General features: G+C 39.8%; 1 protein-coding gene across 1 annotated transcript in view; it reads right to left on the bottom strand.

Annotated features, from left to right (window-relative positions):
• The window catches only part of DCLK1 (doublecortin like kinase 1), a 238754-nt gene that overhangs the window by 112150 nt on the left and 110333 nt on the right, over positions 1-16271 (bottom strand). Inside the window, exon 4 of the mRNA XM_082047893.1 lies at positions 7275-7374. Within this exon, the coding sequence (XP_081904019.1) occupies positions 7275-7374 (100 nt within the window). The remainder of the gene's footprint in view (positions 1-7274; positions 7375-16271) is intronic.

Raw genomic sequence — 16271 nt, 5'->3', positions numbered from 1 at the left:
GAAATATTAAGATCTACCCTGTGATGACTACAAATTTCTGTGTTACTTTCCCAGAACAGAAAGTTTGTTTATAAAACTTGTCATAAAAATTTGAATTGCACTCTGCATTTGGATATACAACTGAGATGTTCATAGTTTGGGAAGCTAGCTTCAAATGTGTTGTAAGAAAAAATCTTTTCTCCTGAACCAATTCCCCTGAAACACTCCCTGGGCAAGACTCAGTTCAAGAAATTACAACACAAAAATCAAATGAAAGAGCAAAAATATCAAGCTATATAAAATTGATAAACACATTCTGTCTGCTCTATTATCAGCTACATAATAACACCTCTTATGAGTAAAACCTCTAGTACATTCAGATTATAATAATGATGATGCTTAATAACAATTCTCCTTTATTTAAAACAAGTTGAAGGTTTATACTGTAAATTTTCAATTAAAATGCAGTTTAAGTAATATGCACATATTATTGAGAAATGCTTGATATTTTTGAACCCAAAGTTTTCAGTATTTTTATAGCCAAAATCAACTTTACCATGGAAAAATATTGAAGAAACATGCACGCTCAAAACTCCTATGCAAATGAAGTGGGGATTTCCACCAGTTCTAATTTATTGGATGGTGTTTCATTCATACTATTTTTAACAGACATCAAAGAAAGCAAATACTGCAGAAAACGTATTGAAGAACATTTGGTTCAATGAGCAGAGTGAATTAGCATCAACTGCAGCCTTACTGTTTGGCTAGTTTCGATGAGAGGCTGTTTTATACGTTTTAAGTGATCACGATTAATGGTTATATATACAAGCAATGTTTTCATAGCAATATTGGTGAAAAGAGATAACTATGCAAATATACACAAATGTATGGTAAGGAGATGGGGAAAGGGAAAGAAGAGAGAGACACTTCAGTGTAAATCTAGACTGGAAAGTACATATATAATCTTCTTGAAAGCTCTAATGTCCTCATTCATGTCTATAAATCTGCCAGCCACAGGGTGCAAAGATTTATGATTTAAGTGACCAAACATTCACTTCTAGAGATGCTTAGGCAGAAAGGTGAGAAGGAATGTCTCCAATAAGTAGACCTCTGAGACAGCATAGGGAATAATCAAAGCAAATAGCTTGCAGACAACAGATAAGGAAATGGGCTTACATAATCAATAACATATCTTTTAAAAAGACCAATGTAAAAAAAAAAAATAATCCTGTGTAGAAAAAAAACCTAGACATTCTGTGAAAGCACTTTTCATGTGAACAGCTCATTCAACTCAAGCATTACTACAGATTGTATTTAATGAACGCCACACGATATTCTATTAACAGCTACCTGATGTTCATGCTAACAGCCTGTTCTTAGTATTTAACTGTGGATCAGCATTCTTTCAAGACTTTAACTCAACAGAAAGAAGCGAGTCCCTCACAAGGTACCGCATGGCTGAGTTCTACCCCGCAGCCAGAGCCGGGTCTGGTGCACAGCCAAGGGATGGAGATGGGGAGGGAGAGAAGGAAGGAGGCACTTCTGGCCCGGCTGGACACAGGTGGCCTCTGGGATGGGATATTCCCATTGGTTTTGGTGAAGTTGTGGAACTGTCACACTGCTGGATAAAAGAGAGATGTCATTAACTTGCCCTTACTGTGAGGAAGGGAACAAGGACAAGCAGCGGCGTGCCAAAAGGGAGGGAGCAGAGGGTGTTGTGCAAGGGTCTAGGGCAAAATGAGAGGGTGGAGGTGAAACCAGAGGTCTTGGAGTAGGAAAGTAAAGTGGGCACTAGATGCAAATCCACAGGAAAAACAGCTTCTTTCCTTCTGCCCTTTCTGAACAGTTAGTCTGAACGGTACGCACAGCCAGAGGACTGGTCCCTCCTGCCTGCGTTTGTTTCTGCCTCATACACAGAATAACTGTCTCCAAGGCCCATCAGTTGTTGACATTTGAAAATATCACACTGCACTGGAACACTTTATATTTATGCCTCTGTTGAAAGCAAAGTTATATCTCAAAGTCCCCAGAACCCACCATTACTTTCCAAATGCCAAAGCACGAGTTTTTGATGAGGGCAGGGTAAGTCAGCCAGCATGCTCTCCACTCCTACGTCCAGCCAAAAGCTGCTTAACACATCAGTCTCTGTCCTATAAATCAGAGCAGATGAAGACTATAACTGATTTCCCCTTCCTCCCTCTTTTAGGAAGGACAGAGTAATCGAGGTTACAGAAACCTGACAGTTATTAACAGGAACAAACATGATACTCCTGACCCTAACCGCGGTTACTGAATCAGAGGCGTGTGCATGGCTCCATGCACACACGCACGTGTGCGGACACCACAGGACTCAGATTTTCCTGGCACGTTGTCTGCTGCTGGCAAGAGGAAGCAGTAATACTGTTGGCACAGAGATGCTGAGCTGAGGACTAACACAGGCCAGTAAAGTCAAAGTGAAATTAGGTTTCAAAGATTCCAGTCTTAATTTCCCCCTAGAAGAGAGTCATTCTCATCATTGTTTCCACAACAGTAATATGTGCTCTTGACAAGCTATCTGCAGTTGTTTCACATCCAGACATTCTATGTTGGTTACGCTCTGCTTGGAGGCAGAAACTGGCTTTGGTCAACTGAGATTGCAGCCTTTTTACATGATGCATCTCAGTATGTGATGAAGTCCATCATCCTTAAGCTTCCAAAGCACTCAGCCAACATTAACTAAATATAAAAATAATTTAATTTAAAAAAAAAATAAGTCTGATAGTTGCAGCCTCAAAAACTCTCATGTTTTATAGTACTTAGAAAGAAGTATCTGTGCAAGCCAAGGAGATGTTCTCATTTAGGGCCAATCCCATGAATTACTTACATTGCCAAATCCTAGTTAGGTGCCTAAATAATAGCTGATTGCAAGTATTTTTTGTGAGTGTGGCCCTTAAACCCTAATCTCTACCAACAAGCAGCTGAGGGCTATAGACAACCATCCTCTGATGACTTCTCTTCTTTGAAAACTGAACCACCATCAGTTAAGGAAAACTTGGGATTTCTGGGAGAGCATCCAGAACTGCAAACTAACAATGCCTGAAGCAGCCACTGCCATATTCTGTGCTGAGGAATCTTTCTTCTTACAAGCTGGCTGATGTAATGTGAGCTTCATTAGTGCAATGTTTTCCTGCCTGTTTTTCCCACAAAAAATCTTTTTATGAAAATAGCACTGCCACTGGTGCTTGACAAACAAAGAGTATTTACTTTTTAATTTTATGGTTATTCCCACGCATCTTCAAGTCCCATTTGCAGTTCTCCTGATGGAAGTGTGTGTCGCTATTGTATCACCAACCAGGTCAGATATGGAGATGATTGCTAGGAATTATGACAGAGATGTCATCTATTGGTTCTGAATTTTATTCAATAAACAGTGTGCTTAATATGAAAACCATCTGCACATCAAGGAAGAGAGATGAAACTGCAATGTATAGTGCCGACTGCTTGTTTTGCTCTTTGATGGAGCCCTAATTAACTGACTTTTCTCAACTGATTGCCAAGGGGATATGCAATGCCTCTTCCTGAAAGACATAAAACAAAGAAGGGAGATGATATAAAGAAGGAGGACACTCCCTCTTTTTAATGACAGGTTTGAGTCTGAAGTTAAAACAATGAAAGGCTAAACTCATTGTTCAGCCTAAAGAAGATAAAATTGATGGAGGCTTATGGCAGTCCACAGATTTTTCAAAGAGAAAGGGATCATCTGTTTCCCATTTTCACAGTACATTAGAAAAGTAGCAATGGATTTCATCTATAGCAAGGGAATGTGGCTGAAAAGATGGCTGAAAAATAGCATCATAGAATCATAGAATCACAGTATGTTAGGGATTGGAAGGGACCTCGAAAGATCATCTCATCCAATCCCCCTGCCGGAGCAGGAACACCCAGATGAGGCTACACAGGAAGGCGTCCAGGTGGGTTTTGAATGTCTCCAGAGTAGGAGACTCCACAACCTCCCTGGGCAGCCTGTTCCAGTGTTCCGTTACCCTCACTGAGAAGAAGTTTCTTCTCAAGGTTAAGTGGGACCTCTTGTGTTCCAGCTTAAACCCATTACCCCTTGTCCTACCATTGTTTGTCACCGAGAAGAGCCTGGCTCCATCCTCATGACACTCACCCTTTGTGTATTTATAAACATTAATAAGGTCACCAAGGAGTGTTCAGCACCAGCACAGAAGGTTCCAGATTCCTCCTCATCAGAGGTGTTAAAGGGGCATATTAGAAAAGTATGGCAGAAATGAAATGGGGAATTTTAATCCCACACTTAGACAGAGAGATTGATTCACTGACTTCTAGACTGGTTTTTCTAAATTGCTGATCCCATGGCCTTTACAAGGTGTTATCCTGTGTTAGGACCAAATCATGGGAACAGGACAAAGAAAGATGACTAGAAATAGTGCAGACCGATGAGTCTTTGGACTTTTCCTTTCTGATGGAGAGGAATTAATCTCATCCTAAAAGTTTTTTCAACAGCTTTAGAGAAATATAATGTAGATAAGAACAGCTAAATCAGGGATATAGATCCCTTTGCAAAAGCATCCAATAATTTCTGAAGGATAATTCACATGAACTGTTCTAAACATCCACCTTCGACTGAGCCAATCAAACATCTACCATCTACCTTGTCAAGAGGTCTAAGTTTTATTTACTGGGAAAGAAACCTACTGGAACTGGCTGAACTGCAGGTACCTACTCTCTTGATACCTAATGTTAGCTAAAATGAATCCCAGTACAGGTGGTGGGCTTTCCAATCCCAGAAATTTGTCTCTTACGTCCCTTCAGCATCAGGAGCTCTGAACCCAGACCACAGAACAAGGGTTCCACCCTGATAAGTAATTCCCAAAAGCCCAGAGCCCTGATTGTAAGTATATATTCTCTCTACTTCTCTTTTCCACTTTCAAATTTTGCTTTTCTTTACTCCTTAAGCTACAACACCTTACTGCTATTATAATCTGTCTGAAACTGGGAAACACTGGAGGGACATAGTGACAGAGACCAGAACAGTGTTGCTTCAAACTGCTTTTCAGGGAAGCACAGACAGGCTTTCCAAGCCTCGCACCGTTTGATAGCATTTACTAATAATTTTAATGTTCTTAGATTAACTATCAGGAACACACAGATACACAGTGTGATCACACGAACTTCATTTGCCAAGCAAAACAAGCTAAAAGCTCAGTCGTTTTTAAATTCTCTCTCTACATCTTGCTCCTACCTCAGAGAAGGCTGACTAGATCCATATCACTTGGTACATCAGCTATTAATATCAAGCAAGCTAAACAAGTTTTCTGATACCAAACTTCCCCAAAAATAGAGAGCAAAGCTGATGTATACTTCACAAAGGAATTAGAGACGTAGTCTGGAGTCTGATTTTCTGCTCTTTGCTCCTGTAGTCAAGACAGTCAATGTTCACTGAATCCTTACCTGGTATTACAGAAAAGCAAACAATACAACAAATAACTAAAGTTGTATTTTTGGCCTAGATTTTAAGTTTTGCTGTTGTTTTTGTCTTCTGTTGTTGTTTTGTCTTTCGGTTTGGTTTGGTTTTTCAGTTCAGCATAATATGGTTTCCCCCACCAAAGTTCCAGAGAAAAATAGTGCTTACTCAAAGAGATCACAATATGTCAGAGAAATAAAGACTAGGCAGAGTCAGGTGATGTCTGTACTTTGATATGAGACCTCGAGAAAATAGCTATGTACTTGAAAAGGGACTTAGACAAATCTATTGTCAGCATTTCTCCTCCAAGTCACCTCTGGAAAATCAGACACAGGGTTCAGTGTGAGGAGACACGGGGCAGCCACCTGTGCCATCTCTCAGGTAAGAGACACAAGTGAATCCAGACTATGAAGCTGACTACCTGGCTCTCTTCTCACTAAAGGCAAGGACAGCCGTGATGGCCACATGGCCACCTGGGAACCTTCCCTGCTGCCCAAATATGTCCCCCTTACCTTTCTAATTCCTGTCCTGAAGATGGCTACAGTTACTTTTTTATGGTTAGTACATTTTACCTTAGAGGCTACTACAGCAATTTCTTTATTGCAAAGAGCAAATCTGGTGCAATATTTGATTTTTATTTCCATATTACAAGGTCCTCTAGAGGAAAGCAGAATGTGTGCTTGCTTCTGTCTGTGCCTGATACAAAATGTCAATGCCTGACCCAGCAGCAAAGACACCTCCTTTTTCAGACTCATCCCTAAGCTCACAACATAAAGTCTATGCAAGCTGGCTAATCTTGCTCCTGAACAGCTAATGGAGCATTTGTCTGGATCCAGGTAAATCAAGAAGCCCTCCAGTTCTACAGGTTAGTCAGGGAAATGCAAGTGCATCATCTTTCATTCTGAATGTATATTTGCATCAAAACCAGTGATGAAGTGGTGAAGTCAAACAAGCACGTGCATGATGACTATGAAGTAGTTACTACTGTAAGAAATTATTTTCTGACTGATTTTTCAGTCGGCTATTCTTTGAGACCTTTGATATTTTGAAAAAAGATTAGAGGAGCTGATAGCAATGGATTTCAAACACATCCTGGACTGAGAGAGTGCACGCGGAACAAAACCTGTGCTGGGTCTTGCTTTAAACAAAAACAAACCCAATATAAATGTAGCTCCTTTTTTTTTTTTTTTTTTCAAAATGCACAAAGCTTATAGTTTATTTAATTACTACTGTGGTTCTTAAATTAAGAAAATTTTTTGTAACAATAATGGTATTTGCAAATCAAATATGTCTTTTCCTTAGAGGATTACATCCACTGGTTGCATTATTGTATTAGTCTCTGAGAAAACAGAGAACTCCCTGAATTTTCTAAGATGACATTGTTTGCACTTGTTGATCACATTTATCTTCCACACAGAATTGTATCTATCTTCCTTTATCATACTACTTGTGAAGCATTACCTAAATCTCAATCATCAGAACTTTGAGTTTGAAAGATTGTGATAAAGAAGCAGAATAAATTCAAAGAGAAAATACAGACAAAGCACTAAGAAAGACCTTACAAAGCAGGAATTCCACCAAAGACATTGCTATTTCCTACAGTATATGAAATTCAGGCTGAAGTAAAGTTTTATGCCGAATAGGCAGATATATTTCTCTTGGCAGCTTTACTGTTGCTTTCAGTTACCTCTTATTTTCAGTATTCAGAACTTAAAGAATAAAATTGTTTATCCTCTTTCTGAAATCAACTTAAGTGATACAGATTGGCATGATATGGAAACTTGCCCTCTACTTTGGTTGTAAGCATTTTAAAAATACATCTTCTTACCACTTTCATCCAGCAAGAAATCATCCTGGTAACGGAACTTTTCTGGTCCACATGCAATAAAAATGTCATCATCGCCAAAGAAATCCTGAAGGCACATCACCTACAAGTAAAAAGGAAAGGAAGGCATTGTATGAAATACTTCATCATCAAAATGGGAAGAATAATAAATCCCTCCTTGTCGCCATCTGCATGAAAATTCTTCACTTTTAATGGAATCAACAGGGCTTCACCCCCAGATAAATTTCAAAGCTGTTCTCTGACCACCTGTTACAAGTGAGAAACACTTTTATGGACACTGCAGGAAGAGAAAGATAAGACAAAAAGCCATAACTGTCACATTTATTACATGATGCATCAATGGGATATGAGGTAAATGCCTTTTGTTTATGCACAAGGTACCATTCAGCAGTTGACAAATAATTAATTTGCTTTTGAGCCCACATTTCTATCCTTTGATTACCATGAAATGAGGCTACAGCTTTGTATGTAGAATTAAATGTAGTTATTTCAGCAAAATCTCCTGTACAGGGAATGAAACTCAGTCACCCATCATCTTCACCAGTAGATTCAATGAGAAGCCACTTCAAAGGCACCAAGCTGAGCAATCAGGTGAGCTGGGAATGATTCTTCTAGTACCAAGTAAAAGAATAATCCCTTTCTAGTCCCAAATATGAATAGTCGGGATTACATTGCAGTAATGTCATGTGTAAATATAAGATTTCCTTACAACAGCTTTTAGTTCACGAGGCACTACTTAACTGTTTAATGTTTCCAGTTGTATGACTTATTTTTACTAATGCTCTTAAACCAGTAACTGTCCAAAAATCTGACTTTAGTCTTATTGATGCAGTTCTGACAAATTTTAAAAACAAGTTAGGTATCAGACTACCTTTAAAAAAAACCTTTAAAAAAAAAGACTACCTTTAAAAAAAAAAGTCAGTTGGTAAACAATATTATAAGCTCTGTTCCTGCTTCATATTCACAAGAAAATTTAAAAAGGCTGTGTTTGCTTTTTTTATATATGATGTTTTGCAAATAAATAGTGCACCCATGTTTGAACAAGATAATTTTACAGTGTTTCAAGTCAACACCATACAGACAGGAAAGTAGCCCAAAAAGAATTTCTAAAAATTGACAAAATAGTTGAGAATAGCCCAGCTGAATCAGACCACCCCCTCCTAAAAAGCAGGGGTGGGGGGGAAGTCAGCATTTAAGGCCTACAAAAACACAAGTGAAAGAATTAGCTAATGAGATTAGACAGACTTTGCCAGACTTTGACATAAAAACAAGCATTCCCCCAACCTGCAGTGACTGATGTCTAGGGGTAGTGAAATTCATGTCATGCTTCCTGGAAAAACACCTGAAGGCTTTGGCATCTACAACAGTTATGAGCCCCTATGCTAGGAAAATCTTAGGGAAAAAAAAATAGTAGTACATGTCGTGACTTGCTTGCAGAGGAAGATTTGTCATTAAATCTATTTTAAAGGTAGAGCAGTAGCAGCTGGGAAAAAAAAAAAAAAAAAAAAAAAAAAAAGAGAGAGAGAAACTCAAAAGAAGAACTAAATGAAACAAAAATCCCGAAAGAAACAAAGGTAGTCCCAAAATGACACTTTCCTTAAGCGATGCACATAACTTTAAATTCAGCTCCACCACAACCTTATTCCTATCAACGTTGTCATCTTACCACCACACAGTACCTGAACACGAACATCAAAAAGTAAATATTTGATGAAGCTTTTTACCATATTCCTACTCAGTTTATGTTCTAGTAGTGCATCAGCCTCAGCAACCTTTATATGCACTCAGTAACTTCCCATCTTTTTTTTTTGTCCACAAGACATACCCTGCCTATCTTCCCACTCCATACTCCCACAAAGCTTCAAACATCCCTTCAGTCAAGTTCCTCTGAAATTACCACCTCTCCCACAGCATGCACAAAACTACTAATTTGCAGAATGACATTACAAATCCTGTGATTTCTTGTGTGCCTCCCAAGTTTGCCACTCTTCTGGGGAGTGATAACCTTTACATTTGTGTTTATGCTAAGCAGAATATTAGAACTGAAGAAATATTAAGTGACACTAGGCACAAAGTTGAGCTATTTTGACAAAAATCATGAATGAAAATTAAATTCATATTTGAATTAAAAAAATTGTATGGATTTAATAAAATTCAAAATGCTCCGTTCTGCCCAGTTATGAAAGTTTCATTCACGCCCTAACAAGACATTAAAATGGCAGCAGCAACATCTAACCAAGCTCAGTTATGCAAATAATTAAAGCATCTGAGGTTCAATAAGTGCAATTTACATGCACATCAGGAAGAAAACAGGATTAGCAAAATAGAAAAACAATTGGTACTTAGACATCCTTGTTTTTTATTAAACTTTAGACTTATAATTTAAAGTGTTAGGCTCACCTCTTTTCTCCGTGCTTTCAGTTTCCTACTGTGTATGTAACACTGCATACATTTCTTACAGGTTTTCTTGCTGCCTGAGATTTTATTAATTTGGGAATTACAATTCTAGCTCCTAGAAAGCTCATAGCAAGAGCATCAGTTCCCTCCAAACCCATCCGTCTCTGGAATAACTTCTCTTCAGGCTTCCAGTATCTTTTTATCTTATATATTGGAAGCCTTGACATGTCCTTCATTGTCTGCATTCTCCTCTGTCTGATTTTCCACCCTTTCTGTCTCAGCATTCCTGGCCTGCTCTGGTCCCCAGCTCACGCTCCTCAGAGGTTCCACTAATAGGTCTTCTCAAAAGGCTTCTCACAAATACACAGCACCCTCTTCCAGGCTTTTTCGGCAAGAAATTGTCGAGCACTTTTTTTTCCAAGTGTAGTCATCAGCTAAGCAACAGGACCTGCTTTTTATTACCCATTTTCACTTCTGGAGAACACAGCTCCTCAAAAGTTACGGTTTAGAAGATCAAGGATTTGTACCACCCATACTGGACTGTGCCAGTGCTTAAGAGGTCATTGTGCTCTGTTGCACGTGACCAGCTTTAAAATTAGTCAAATTTTAAAATAGTGATTTACAAAAGCTTCCCTGAACATTTTTGTTGCTTTCAAGTCACAGAATTCATCTTTCACAAAAGAAGTTTTTATCTTTCATATTCCACCAGGATATTTCTCACAGTGGAGGAAACAAAGTCTATGAAAGAGCAGTCAAATATTACCTTAAGTAAAAAGAAACTGAAAAAATAAATATTTTCTAGCACACACCTGGTATTAAATATACTGTGAAACTTGCAAACAAACACTTTCTGGCAAATATGTGATATTTAAAGTTAATGGTGTCTCTTACACTCTGCAGGGGAATGAATAAATAACAGTAACATTATCAGATGCCAGAGAGTCTCAGGCATTACAATCCTTTGCATGGGGGGCGAGACAGACAACAAGCAGCAGCAAATCAATCATTAGTAAAGGCTTCAAGCAATATACAAGTCATACAAAAAAGACTAGCTGTCGTGTATATACCTGACGCAAACCAGAGGAGAGGCAGAAGAATTTGTCATGCCAAAACTCACCTGAGCAAGTTGCACAGCCTCAATCCCACGCCCCAAATCCTTGTCCTAGAAACAACTTCAGAATCCCACATGCCCTTCCAGTGGCAGACATGGATGCCTGCCTAGGAAGAACCCCAAATCATCTCATATGTCAGACACTGGGTTGGTGTTTTTGCTGGAAGCCCAGGAGGGACCCAGGGACCCAGCCAGGCTAGGCACAGCTACTGGTGGGTGTGCAGGAGAGCGGCTCAGCTGTGCCAGGAGGAGAACAGAGCAGCAAGATGGGCTTCCAACCCAGCTTCAGGCTGGCTTTGCACCGTACACCGTAGCACAGATATACGGGCTTATTAAAAACTACCTTCACTTTTCTTTCTTCCTTTTTTTTTTTTTTTTTTTTTTAATACAGGCAGGTACCTTGAACCAACGAGAAATCACCAAACTACTGTGGAGCCTTTTATTTTCCTGAACTGGCATGAAACACTTAAGGTCTTAATAGTCTTCTCTTTGAAGCTGGTCATCTACAAAAGATGTGAGAAATTATGCTTTACATTTTGGAGCACAGATGACCCGAGAATAAGTATAGCAACTTGTAGAGCCATTGCCTGGTTTTATTCTCTCACCTCAAGCAAGAAAGAGCAGTCAGAGTGGTGTGGAGGAGGTGCAGAGGGAGGGAAAGAAGGAAAGAGAAACAGAGGGAAAAGAGAGGGAAAGGCAGAGGGGAAGAGGGGGAGAGGGAGAAGAGGGAGTGAAGGAAGAAGGGAGGAATGGAAAGAGGGATTGAATCAGTGCTTTCCCTAGAAGCAAGAAATGAAAGCTACAGATTAAATCACCTTTGTAATTGCTGTATTCTGGCTATAGTGGGGTCAGGGACCTTTTTGAATTAATGTTTTAAAACAAAAACACACAAAACTAAAAAAAAAAATTCTTTGCATTTGCCAGTCACAGCAAATCAAATACTCTCCTATTGTTTTAAAGTTGACCACGTCAAGTTAACAACAACACTGACATTTTTAAATAAATAAGAATCAGAAACTCAAATTTTCCTCTTCATTCAGGAATAGCTCACAGTGCCAACCAGCACAGTACACCACCACCACCAGCATTTCTAACTCTCTGGTTTGTTACAGTTATCTTAATGCTGGGTTCTTTGGCAAAAAAGCAAGAGGGAGGTGTACGGCTTGTCTTCTTTTAATAACAACAACTTAATTAGACTCAAAGCTGAAAGCTATTTTGGATGAGCAATGAGAAAACCTCAAGATGGGATACCCTCAGGCACCATGACTGTTGGAGAGCTGGAAAGAAAACCAAGGACAAAGAAATGAGGTGGTGAAACAAAAAGATGCAGAAGAATCTAAGGAGATTTGAAATGAAAAGTGGGTAAAGGGGTTTTCTGAAAAAAAAAAAGGGAAATGGAGGATGGCAAAAGGAATACTTAAGGTGTAAAGGAAGGAAGAAAGCCACAAGGCAGCAGTGCATGCAGAGGGACATAACCAAGCTGGTGTGGAAAGAGTATCCCAAAGGAGGGGACAGGCAGAGAGTGGATGGCAAATGCTCTCCAGACCTCATCTTGTACCAGCCAGCTGGGAAGTTTTAAAGCTATTTTGAAGTAGCCTATTTGAATATGAAACAATCTCATGGCGAGTTTGATTATCATTTCCCTGATGGTGAAAAAGACATTACAAAAAAACTTTATGCTTGGAATAACCTCAGTATTCAAATGACTCATGATTTTAGGACTCTGACTCATTAATTTTGTGTCAGGTTTTATGAGTTTTATTATGGAGCTGTTTTTCATTTTCCTGCTACTTTTGATTCACTCAGCCTCAATGTTTAGTTCCTAGGCAGGTCTCTTTAATACTTCATATGTTGAAGGAGTTCACTATACTCCGTTCTACCTTTTTTCTCATTTTTTTCCCCTCTGACTGATTTTTCCAATAAAACAAAGTGCCTCATTGTTTATATCTTTATTGATGTCTTCCCTCTGTTTTGCTCCTTAACCAAACTATATTTTCCACTAACTACCACCTGTGCAGCACTTAATTTTATCCACTTCCCCACTCTTTGTCTTCATGGAGGAACATCTCAAACTAGATCCTAAACTGTTTTCAGCAACATCTACTGCTGGCAGTCAGTAGTGACAGCTATGGATTTTCCTGAGAGCTTATAAATCCACACAGTATGTTTGTATAGTTATTAACACAGCCTTGGTTAACTTCATAATCCTAGCAGAATTACAGGAACAGAACAGACCTGCTACATTACTACATTTATCTCCCAGCCAGTATAGGGCTGCTTCTCAGACTTGCTTTCCCAATGCTTTGTTCAGTTGTGTAATATATTCTTTACTGTGTAGAGCTTCTCTGAGCAGAAAGACCTGTAAAACAACCGTTACTTATTCAGAGGGATTTCTTGGCTTCAGGAAACTCAGACATTAATCATTCCATACTGGTGTAATTGCTCCTTAGGTCATTGCTGTGAAACAAGAAATCCAAACATATCAATAAGGCTTTCAGAAGGGGGAAAGAAAAATACTCATTGTTTCTAAAAATATTTGATATCAAGCCTTATTTTTTTTTTCCAGCAACCTCAGCCAGCCTCATTGTGTGTGCACTATAGGATAATAGCAAGAAATATCCTTTTTGAGGGAAAGGAATCAACAGGAATTCACAGAGTATTTGAGTATTTCCTTCAAGTTTAAGGCAAGTCTATTTCCCTTCCTGTTGGCTCAGGCTCTGAGGCTTTTATTCATGCCCTTTCACATTTATCTGTTGCTACACACATACCACTTCTTGAGATCCAGGAATCTACAAAAAATATAATTTATCATCAGCATATATGTACTTCCTCTCTCAGCTTCTGCTCAAAGATCCCTCCTCAGATGGTGGCTTAGCTGAAGGCACTGTGAGGTATCTGCTACACATTCCTGAAGATGAACGGCTCTGAATTCGTTCTGTTCTGTTGGAGTGAAATCTCCATGGTGACAACTGCATCATCAAGCTGTGACAGCTTTTCAGTGAAGGAGAGCATTTTATCATGAGATTCTTATTACAAGAGTGCCCTCTGTAAATGAAGAGGAGATGTTACCGTAGGGGTTGAAGCTGGCTGAAGCTACACAGCAACATTGTCTTTAGCAGCTGGCTTGTGAGGCCACATTGCAGATCAATGCCTCTGAAACAGCATGTGTGTCCTCCCAAATTAGATAATACAAGGGATCATCAAAGTCAGAAACACTAAGTTTTGTATTCAAACTCAGCAGAAATAGTTTGCTGTCATGCTGTCTCAAAGGAGCGGATGGAAAGCAAGCCGGTGTCCTCATGCCCAGGGAAGCCATTCTTGGCCCACCCCACACCTTCCTCCTCAACTACCTGTTGCTCTATTCATTTAATTGTTGAAGATGTAGTATCAGCCTACTTCGACGATTTGTGTGTTTCTCGGCATCCATTCTGTGCTACACACAACTTGGCTTTTATGATCTTTATCCTGGTAAGACTTGGCTAAAAAACTACTAAGAATGAACTACCTGTTTTTCTGTCTGAACATATTTCTATCTTGCTCAGTAAGGGTTTTTCATAAGGACAAGGAAGACTTTCCACACTATACTTTAGTATCCTCCATTTTGTTTTTCTGTCTTGCACTAAATGATGTCACGCTTAGAAGAAAATTAGTCTAAATGAAGATTCAGGTTTTGCAGTTGTGCCATTACCTTCACAATCACAGAATCATAGAATGCTTGTAAGGGACCTTAAAGATCATCTATTTCCACCCCCTGCTATGGCCAGTGATACCTTCCACAGAATCCTAGAATGTGCTGAGTTGGAAGGGACCCACAAGGATCATCGAGTCCAACTCCTGTCCCTGCACATGACAACCCCACAGTTCACACCATGTGTCTGAGGGCGTTATCCAGTCTCTTCTTGAACACTGTCAGGGTTGGGTGCTGTGATACCTCCCAGAGGAGCCTGTTCCAGTGCTCCACCACCCTCTGCGTGAAGAACCTTTTCCTAATGTCCAACCTAAACCTCCCTGGCACATCTTCCTGCCATTCCCTCGGGTTCTGTCATTGGTCACCAGAGAGAAGAGATCCGCGCCTGTCTCTCCTCTTACCCTTGTGAGGAAGCTGTAGTCACCATGAGGTCTCCCCTCAGTCTCCTCTTCTCCAGGCTGAACATACCAAGTGACTTTAGCCACTCCTCAAATGGCTTCCCCTTCAAACTCCTCACCAAGTTCTGGACACTCTCTAGCAGCTTAATATCTTTTTTATCCTGAGTTACCCAGAACTGCACACAGTGGTCCAGGTGAGGCCGCACCAGTGCAGAGCAAAGCGGGACAATCACCTCCCTGCCCGGCAAAATCTGGCACTTGCCCTTGTTGAACTTCATGCAGTTGGTCATCGCCCAGTTCTCCACTTTGTCCAGATCCCTCTGCAGGGCCTCTCTGCCCTGGACAGTGTCAACAGCTCCTCCCAATTTTGTGTCATCTGTGAACTTGACACATAGACCAGCTTGCTAAAAGCCTCATCCAACCTGACCTTGAACACTTCCAGGGATAGGGCATCCACAACTTGTCTGGACAGCCTTTTCTGGTGCCTTGCCACCCTCATGGTGAATAACTGCTTCCTTGCACCTAATCTAGAACTATGCTCTTTCAGTTTAAAGCCATTACCCCTCGTAATTCTCCTCCCACACCCTCCTCTTCAGCACCCTCTAAAGAGCATGACAGGCATTAAGTTGTGGCTCTTTACAATCTCTTCATCACTCCACTAAGGATAGTATTTGCAAAGTCAACAGCAGCCTCTTTCTGAAATGCTTTTTCCTCATTCTTAATTTAACTCCAGTTTATCAGAGCCACATAATTTCTGTGGAAATCTCCCTTCTGGTTTTCATAGTACAATATTTAGTTATTCTTCTGCTGCAAAGACTGCAATCAGTGCATTTCATTGCAGTTTCAATCCACTCTATCCAATCTATGATTTCTTTGGCTCCTTTCTCTTATTCTGTACTATGTCCTTGATTACAGTCATCAGGAAAGTCTACACTTTCTACATTTTCAACCTCAGAGCCTACAATATAAGCTGTAAAACTACTGGCTTCCCAAGTCCATAATCTTAGTGAGTTCCTCTTTTTCTTTACAGCTGAAATTGAAGATATTACTTTTCTCCTTCGCTCCCTATATAAAAGGTGTCTCAAATACTTTGTTACTATTACTGAAACCTTAATTCAATGTATCTCTTTAACTATTCAGCTCCTGCTCTTTAGCATTCAGTACATCCAAAGCAACTAAGAGTAGGCATTTTAGAGGAGCATTTCAGATCTTACAGTTATCAGATGTGAGGTGAACAAACACCTTCACCCACCCTCTAATGGTTGAAGATTATTGAAGCAATAGCTTTTGCCCTTGCAAAACTGGAATGCATTGCAGGTTCACGCTACCTACAGAAAAACACAGCTCTCAGTAGTTTCTTCAGAAACTCTTTTATTTCTGCTACA

This window comes from Streptopelia decaocto (genome assembly GCF_964273445.1).
Source record: "Streptopelia decaocto genome assembly, chromosome: 1".
Taxonomy (NCBI): Eukaryota; Metazoa; Chordata; class Aves; order Columbiformes; family Columbidae; genus Streptopelia; species Streptopelia decaocto.
This window is presented reverse-complemented; position numbering and strand designations above follow the sequence as displayed.